The 8,888-nt window shown below is 47.0% G+C and overlaps 1 protein-coding gene across 2 annotated transcripts in view; it reads right to left on the bottom strand.

The window, feature by feature from the left end:
* Positions 1-569: 569 nt before the first annotated feature.
* ZCCHC7 (zinc finger CCHC-type containing 7) overlaps positions 570-8,888 on the bottom strand; it is a 116,064-nt gene continuing 107,745 nt past the window's right edge. For both annotated transcript variants that reach the window (XM_074570586.1, XM_074570587.1), the window contains 3 exons: positions 7,562-7,657; positions 2,434-2,551; positions 570-1,995 (listed from right to left, as the gene is read on the bottom strand). In XM_074570586.1, coding sequence (XP_074426687.1) covers positions 1,547-1,995; positions 2,434-2,551; positions 7,562-7,657 — 663 coding nt within the window. In that variant the 3' untranslated portion in view covers positions 570-1,546. The remainder of the gene's footprint in view (positions 1,996-2,433; positions 2,552-7,561; positions 7,658-8,888) is intronic.

Below are 8,888 nucleotides of genomic sequence, written 5' to 3'. Positions count from 1 at the left end.
AAAGTAAATTTCAGTCGTCAACAAGGGCACGCTTAAGCAAAACTGGGCATCAGGTTCCCAAGTACTGCGTAGGCGTAGCTCTACTCCAAACACCTCTGAGATGAGGTGATGCGGCCACTAAAATACCAGTGTTCTCACCGGTGACTTTGCCAAACAAAAAGGTGATGAATTTAGGGAGCACCAGCGTGGGGTACTACTGGCAGAATGACAGTCCTGATTTTTTTCTGGTGTACCCACTTCCCCTCCTCAGATACCCTTGCATTAGCACAGGTTACAAATACTTTCTAATTTTAAAGCACAACCGTAGCCAAAGCCCCGTTTGTTAGTAAGATTTAAGAGAGGAGATGTACCTTTATGAGATCGTGCTGTTCGTTACCATCCATTGCTCAGCAAAAGGGGTGGTAAAGTATAGAGTAGGTCATGAATGAGTAGAGTATATATAATTTCCTTTTCAAAACCAGAAAATCTCTTGCCAGAGGTGATGTAGTTTCAGCTCAGGAAAGAGAAGCAGACAGTGTTTTTAATTATGCTTGGTAATGTAAGAAAATGTAGAACAAACCTACTTTTTTATATCCCACATGTAAAATTTTATTTAGGTTGTTCCTTTGATGAAGCATTTATTCTTAGAGAGCTTTTAACGACACACTTGTTTAATTCCAGTGTACAAAAATAACTGTCTTTAAAAAAAATATTAAATTGTAGCACAGTACGTCTGGAATCAAGTACATTTTTCATACTCTGCTATCTCTTCTCCAGAAACAAATTCCACATCAAGGGGAACAAGGACATATTTAATTTGAGATGTAAACTGTGCTCCATTTCTCAGCTGCTTTCTCCTGCTGCGCTGACAAGTCGGCCAGGGCAGAGAACGGGCTCACGCAGAGCTTGCCTGCGCTCGGCACCCGAACCGTGGCTTTGATCGTGATGGACCCACGACACCATGTTGGAGCACGAGGCGGGAGACTGGCATGACCCAAAGGGCAAGGCAACAACTTCGCAGCACCTTCCAGGAGGGACAGAAGAGAAGAAGTGCCCAGGTGCACTCTGGAGAGGACCGAGTGGCTGCGGGGAACGTGCTCTACATCCACATCCCCGGTCTCTATCTCGACTCCTCCTAATGTGAGCGTCTCTCCAGCATCAGCTCCAAAGGTGCTGTGCTCCCAAGCAGCAGAGCCTGCTCTGAAAGGCAGAGCAACATCTCACCGGCGAAGAAACAAAACCTACCAAACCCAGCATGGCCCCCTTGCCCCCACCCCCCACCCCCCAAGCAAAGAAAATAACGTCACAGTACAGCCTGCTCCGGGACTGCTGAAAAGTACAGCCACTCCAGGCACAAGCACTGCATCCCGCCATCGAGTGGACTGTTCACGACGGGCCGAGCACTCCCTTTTGTGAACGGAGACGGATGCTGGATGCGTGACTGGTGCCTGGACATGCCCACTGGGGTCAGGGACGGACGCGAATTCAGTGTGCTACAGAGGGACAGAAATAAACAGAATGCAGAGCCGGAGCCAGTAAATGCCAGTGCCACCCATCTACTTCCTCGTCACAAGGATTTCTGTTTGGACTTCTTCCTCCTCTGTTTTATGAGGAATAAATTCTCAGCGAGATCAGGACTAGCGTCTTTCTGCTTTTTCCATTTCTTCTTCCTTTTGGCACGTTCCAGAGGCTCCTGCACATATGCAGTCTTGCTGCCTGAGAACGCCTGGAAAATGGACTTGTGACGGATTTTGCTGCCCTTATAAGCCTGCCTTTTACACCCTCTGGGGAAGTCCTCTTCCAGATTGTGGCTGATTTGAAAATCACTTCTGTGTTTCTCTTCTCTGGATTTCTCTGCCCGGGACAACTTTATCTTTTTGTGACACATGCCATGTTTGTTATGTTTCCCATGTTCTTTCCAAGGCTTGCTCTTTTTCTTACGGCTGTGCCCCCCATGTTTTTCTTCCTGCCGTGGTGTCTCTGACTGTTCTGGCAGAAGGCCGGCTTCCTGCAGTTCTGTAAAACAGAGCAGTTTATCTCAATACCCATGCAGAAAACCTAAAACCTAGAGCCCGAGCCATCACATCTTTCCTATGTATATATGAAGACAGTTAGAAAAAAATCTATGATAGATTTTTTCCTTTTTTTCTTTTCTGTCAACAGATTAGAATCTTAAATTTAATCCTCTTCCTGCTAGTTTATAGCATTTTTAATGTCAGTGGGTTTTCTGGAATTAAAACACCTGACAATGCCCACCTAGTGGCTTTGACACAATAAATTTCCATGATAGACACAGACGAATAAAGTCACAAATCTTTCACTACCATTAGACTACCTGTTCAAACACCTGTAGCTTTTCCCAACACATTAAAATAATCCCACAATATTTCTAGTGCAGAAGAAAGTATTTCAAAGAACTGAGAGGCAGGAAGGGTCTCCCAAAATATACTGTACCTGCAGCCTTTCTTTGTAATCTGCTTGCTCTTTTCTTGATATCGTATTCATCATCGTAGTAGTAGATGAATGGAGAAGTAGGGAACATGCTCCCATGCATCCGCTTTTCTGAGCACTCCTGCAAAACACATTTCAAGTCACTAGATGTGTCTGAGTTGCGATTTTCCTGGAAGGGCAATGGGTTAGATTCTGCAGGTGCTGGTCTGTACCTGTGGAGGATGTGGCCAGTAACTCTTTAAACGCTGATACTTTTATTACCATCCAATAAGCTTTCCTGTGCACGCAGAAAAACACGTACTACATAAGCCAAGTTGCAGTCCTCTTGCAGCAAAGGGAAGGACCCCCGTGTCTTCCCGCAATGACTACACATCTGTAGCGCTGATGGCAGAGGGCCAGAAGCAGGTCAGCACGGCGTAAACAGGAGGCAGACGGGTCTGGGAACGGGGCTGTCCTGCCCGACCCCGCGCTTTGCCCGCTCTCGCTGCTCCCTCCGGTCGCCCAGTGCAGCCACACGCCCGCTCTCCTCAAAAGACAAGTAACGCTAGGAGCGGCAGGGGAGCTTTTTTAACCTGGGTCATTTGGGGTGAAAGTCTGTGCAGAAACATGGCAGACCCTGAGGGAAGGAGCGAGCGATGAGGAGCCAGTGGTAGCATCCTCCCCACACAGCCCATCTGCAGCCCCAGTCGCGAGTCCAACTGTGTGCAACGTTCTCACACATACAAGAGAAAAGCAAACCCTGCAGGAGACTCTGCCGCGGAGGCACGCTGGGTCTGCAGGGAGGAGGAGGAGAGCCCAAACAGCTGGCTGTGGCGAGGAAGGGGCTGGCTCTTGCATCACATATACGTCAGCCTATTTCCCGAACACTTGATTCAGGAATGTGAATTTTTTCACAGGTGTACACAACGTTTTAGCAATGTCTTGCAAACCAGGCTAACTGGGATGCTTCCTATGATTCTATCTTTTTTTTTTCCAGATACGATGTGATACGAACTGATGCTTTCTTCTCCTTGTAAATTGCTTGTTAACTGCTGTGCTTTGCAGTATCGTCTTTCTGCTTCTGGGACACTGCCCAGACCTAATGAACTCTGGGCCTTGCTGTCTTCAAGAAACTGTCAGGAGCTTTTGCTCACCCTGATGTCTCCACCACAAGCTACGCAGCTTTCCTTCCTGCATTTGCCATTTCTACCGCTCAGTGCCAGCTCTAGCACCCCCTTTCCCCATGTGTCCTCTGCCTCCTCTCCTCTCTTTTTTAAAGGCAGAGTACATAAAAGATGCATTTCAGATGTAACTCATATTTCTCAGCTTGTATTTGCCCTTTGGTTGGCTGAAATTAAATGAAGAATCAGGTTATTCTCTGTGGCATCCCCCAAAAGGGTACCATTAGGTTGCGTGACGTCTGCCTCGTCTCCGCATGCACAGAGGAGTGTGGACGAGCAACGCTGGAGCCTACCCAAGCCTGAGGGCTCAGCCTTACCCCCTGCAGAATCAGGCTGATAGGGACCCTAGAGGGGGCACACAAGGCCATCCGTCGCCTGAGGCCACCCTCAGAAGCTATTCATCTGAGATAGGCATATCCTGGAAGATGGACTGGATTTCATGCCAAATACCTTCAACAGCCAGCTATCGCCACACAAAGAAACCTCCTCTCTCACCTTTCCTGGGTCCTGCATATACCCCCCTCAGATTCAAGAGGAGAGAAAAACAAAACAGAGAAATGACACTTCAAATACCTGTGTTTCACATGAGTGAAACCTGAGAGTGGCCTTTAGGCACAAAGCTGCCTGCCTATCTGGAATAAATGAAAGAAAATATTATCCCTAAACATTGCCAAAGAAGTTACTGAATGCAACACAGATTGGCTTTATGCAGGCGTATGCAAAGACCCGTTCATCCTTCTGTGATACCTGTGAAACGCACTGATTGAGATCCCACATCAAATCTAGGGCTCCGCAGGCATGTGCCCATTCACGATTTTTCTTTTGTTAATATGCTGACAGAGAAGCCTTAGTGAATGAAATGTACATGCCACCCAAATTGCCGCTCCTCTTTTCCTTGTTATCTCCACTGCATTGATAAACCAGCTCGGCGATACCAACGTGCACTTGGCTATATCCACCCCTCTGAAGAAAGCTGCCTCTGCTGCTCCGCCGTGTCTACTGTTCAACACTCTGGGGAGAGTCTTCAGCGCTGGAGGAACCATACAGAGGAGGGAAAGCAGAGCCTGCCACCACCCTGCAGGAGGAATTCCCTGTGATTGCCACGTGGGGACGTGAACACAAGGCACATCTGCAGATACGGGCGCGTTCCTTATCCCCGCTGCCTTGAGAACTTGCTGCAGCCGCAGTAATGCAGTGGGCTGTCCCTCATTTACCTGCCCTCCCTCTTAACTTTCCTATGGGGATGCCCCTTAAAATGAGTACGTCTTTGTTGTGGACCACAAGGCACAATGTTTTGGACGTGTGGATTGCTATGAAACGAACAATAATGTGAAGTCTACTAAACTAAATAAGATTTCTCGTCCTTATTAAATCCTTAGTTTGCATAAAAGCATGACTGTCTTAATAAACAATACAGCAAATTCAGGAAATGTAACTGCCAGGTGTTGGGACCTCTGACCTTTGTGTCTTAACGATTTCCATTTCTACAAACATCAAGAAGTGATCTGCAATGACCTCCTTACTGGAACTGCACAGTTAACCCTGGGATTTAGCAAATTTTTCATTCTTGCCTCTGTTGTTGGGAAGGGTCTCTTCTAGCAAAGGAAAGGAATTTCTGATGTTCCTAACCTAGGTTAAATGGTAACACGAAAGGAAATGGACTGCACTGATTATGGCACATCTACATATAACTAACCCCAGCCTTTTCTTCTTGGTCGGTTTGCTGACCTCAAAAAAGCAACAGAGCAGGGTTCCTGAGGTACAGAAGTAGAAAAACGTTACGAGACACTTGTCATCACGAGGATTTTTTACCTGCTTAAAAATATTTACATTTGAAAAAACTCTACCAAAAGCCCCCCCTTTTTCCCCCCTAAGTTACAGGAGATCTTTCAGGCTGTGGCAGAGCCGCTGACCGCAAGAACTCAGTCACTGATCACGACCTCAGTTTTCTTGGCCAGGGAGAGCTGCCCGTCGCAGATGCTTTTACTGCCTGCCCAGCTGGGCCGCTGTGAAGATGCAGGTGCCAGCTGCCAGTGCAATTTCCTCCACTGTTCTTGGATGGAAGGTTTAGTGGTTTGAGGGCACACACTGAGCTATCATTACATAATCCAATGCGTGTCCTGAACATTTTCCTGTGTGCATATAGAAAGATCTGGTATTTTTGCCCTTCTGTGCTGTTATTGACAGTCATTGCTCAGGTTATTTCTGCTCATCGCAAGCTAGTAAGAATACTGTCCCATCCTCTTTAATTTGGTAGCCATAAAGTGCTGTCCTCGAGTCACTTTACTCCCTTACTGATTTTATATAGTTTCTATCCATTTTCTATCCAAGTAATTACTACTAGTTCCTCCCACACATTTACTAATTATTTTTACAGCAGCCTTATTTGTATCCATTTATGGCTCTGTCTCCTTTGAATGCCATTTTTTGACAGTTTAGTAAAATGTTCCTTATCGGTTGCCAGCAATCAGTCTCACTTCTTCAATCCTGTCACTTCAGTTTTTATTGTTTATGCTTATTTTGGTGTTTATATTACTGTCAGGGGTTTGATTCCAGTTTTCTTCAGCTGGATCAGTTTCAGTGCCACTTTCACAGCTTCTGTCAACTCCACAGCAGGCGGAACAAGCCAGTCTCCATGCCTGTATGGGATGGTCTCACACTGCCGCCGCTGGTGTAGCTGTGTCTTGAGCGGGTGTCCTGCAGGCAAAGCCGAGGACCGGGACTGGGTGCCGCGGCGGAGGCACTGCCGGTAGTGCTGCCGCGCCAGGGCTGACTCCGGGCCGCTGGCAGACGCTCCTCTCTTACCGAGCCTCGACTGCCTGCCCCTGCCAGCCTGCCTGCACAGGCACAGCGTGTCCCGGACCTGCGCGGTGGCCTCAATGCCACCCTTCAGGAGGAAAATCTTCACTTGTCTCCAGGACAGCCTGGTGTTAAAAATCTTCCGCTTACCTTACCATGAGAAGATCTCAGCAAACCTGCCCTACCTGTCCCACTGTTCCCCACAGGGATTAACTATTTAGCTGAAAACAGCAACAAGCTTTTAAGAATACACCTTCAGTAGCTGGAATCGATGCACAGAGCGTGCAGGAGAGAAAGAAGGAAATCGCTGGGAATTTTCTATCTCTAAGCTGTAGGAAACTATAAACTTAACCCACCCAACACGTGAGTAACATTCATTTTCTAGAATACTTGTGGCTCCTGGACTTACTCCATAAAACAAAAGAGCTAACATTCGTTTCGTGTTGATATTTGCAGGTAGAGAGCTGTATTTGTCGTGACAGGGTGTCACGATAAAGGTGAGGAACAACAGCAAGGAGTCCTAAAAGATGCAGCACATCTCCAGTTTTCACTGAAGCCAGTTTTACTGAAGTTCATGATGCCCTCCTTCACCAGGCTGTGTAACTTACAGAAGGATGATGTCAAACTTAATGCAGATGTTGAATTAAGCTAAGAAAGTACAAATAAGGATCATCAAAAGCAGGCAAAACCAGAAAATTCTTAAAATAGGCATACAAATTGTTGGACTGATTTTGGTGAAAAACCTTACATGATACTGAACATGGCAGTAAGGCACTAATATTTCATCCTATGATCCACGGGAAAACAAAAAGAAAAAAAAAAAAGAAAAAAAGCTATGTTCAGCAATTGTCTGTTTTCCAATCAGTATTCTCTTTCCCAGGCAGTCTCATTTTGATTTAGTGTTTAAAAAAGAAATGAATAAATCTGCCAAAGAGAGACAGTAACTTTTCTTTTCCTCCATATCTTTAAATTAGATGGGCGAGATCGCTTTATGCATTGGCCTCCACTGATTGCAGCAATGCTGCAAAGTCACAAATATTTCATTAGAGCGGCCCTTTGTAAAGCACCAGCTTGGCTCCTCCAGCTCCTTCCTCCAACCACACACTGTGTCAGAGATGAATTTCTACCCCAAGGGTATCCTCAACACCAAGGCAGAGGCTGCTGAGACTTACATATCCGAAGTGTCCTTTGCGGGAACAGTTGTAGCAGTACACTAAAGCAGAGCGCTCAGGGTGAGAACTGGCTGCCTTGATTGGTCCTGGCTTTGTCTGAAAGATGGAAACAGGCAAGAATTAGGTCTGGCAGTATTCTGAATGCAGAATTAAAAATAAATTAAAATTACATAAATACAATTTTATTATGCTTAAATCAATACATTCCTGCTTGCTGTTGGAATATTAAGTTTGAAAAAGAAGCAAGTGGCTCATATTACTGTAATTTTGCAGAGCAAGGTTCGTCCTGAGCATCACAAATGAGGTGGGAAGAGGCATCCCCAGCATCTATTCCACCTAGCCATGTTATTTCAGCTCTGAATACAAGAAAATAGGCTGCTGATTTATCTCTCTCCCCTCCTCCTTGTCTCCCAGCCCCCTCCCCCTCTTACAGATGCCCCACCATCCCCCGGGACGGAAAGGGCCATCAGATATTGCATCCACCAGCTGGAGCGGCACGTTTGTGTACTGCTGAACTAGTTTCGCTCAAAGCAATATGGCAAAGATGTGCCAGAGATGTGGATCCTTCACCCGCTGCACCCCTGCCTGTGCCTGGAGCAGGAGACCCTGCCCCTTGGTCCCGCGAGGGGACGGCTCGGCTCCCGGCGGGGCAGACAGGGCCGCACGGCCTGTAGCTGCTCCAGGGCTTCCGTAGGCAAGGGAAGGCTCAGCACACTCCATCGAGTTCAGGGGAAGTGGCAGCTCTTCTTTCCCCTGTTTAGCACCACTGGTGGAACAGGTGAACACATTGTCTGCTCCTTTACTTGTCACAGGCACCAGCACGTTCCCCGCTGGAGAAGTGGCTGCCACGGAGCCGGTGCCTGGCAAGAGCTGGCACCAGCACTAACGAGGGGTCCGTGAATTACGGTGAAAAAGCAGTGGGGCAAAAGAGCAGCCTCATCGCTTTCGACATTAGCTGCACTCCCTTCTCTCTGGTGCTGATGGAGTGCAGAAAGTGGCCTGCACGTCAAAGAAATTAGTAATACTTGGTAAAGCTCATTACAGGAATTGCTTTTTTCTTTCAATCTGCATCACCACGCTCTTCTACTGCGAGAGCCACTCTGTTCTCCTGCACGGCCTCCCGAAGAGTGACAGCACTGCTTGTAAAATAGGCAGAAACAACAGATATCTTCCAATGCCATTTTTTATGAATCTGATCACACTTGCAGGGTCACCTTATTTTGAACCTCTTCAGCCTCGGGTTTAAATGTGTGTTTCAGATTCGCGTTCCTCAGTTCACATTCACTCACCAGAAGGAGGCTAGAGGAAGACTAAGAAGAGTGACACA

Source organism: Larus michahellis, chromosome Z (genome assembly GCF_964199755.1).
Source record: "Larus michahellis chromosome Z, bLarMic1.1, whole genome shotgun sequence".
NCBI classification, from domain to species: Eukaryota; Metazoa; Chordata; class Aves; order Charadriiformes; family Laridae; genus Larus; species Larus michahellis.
Note: the sequence above shows the minus strand (reverse complement) of the source record. Positions and strands in the feature narration are given on the sequence as shown.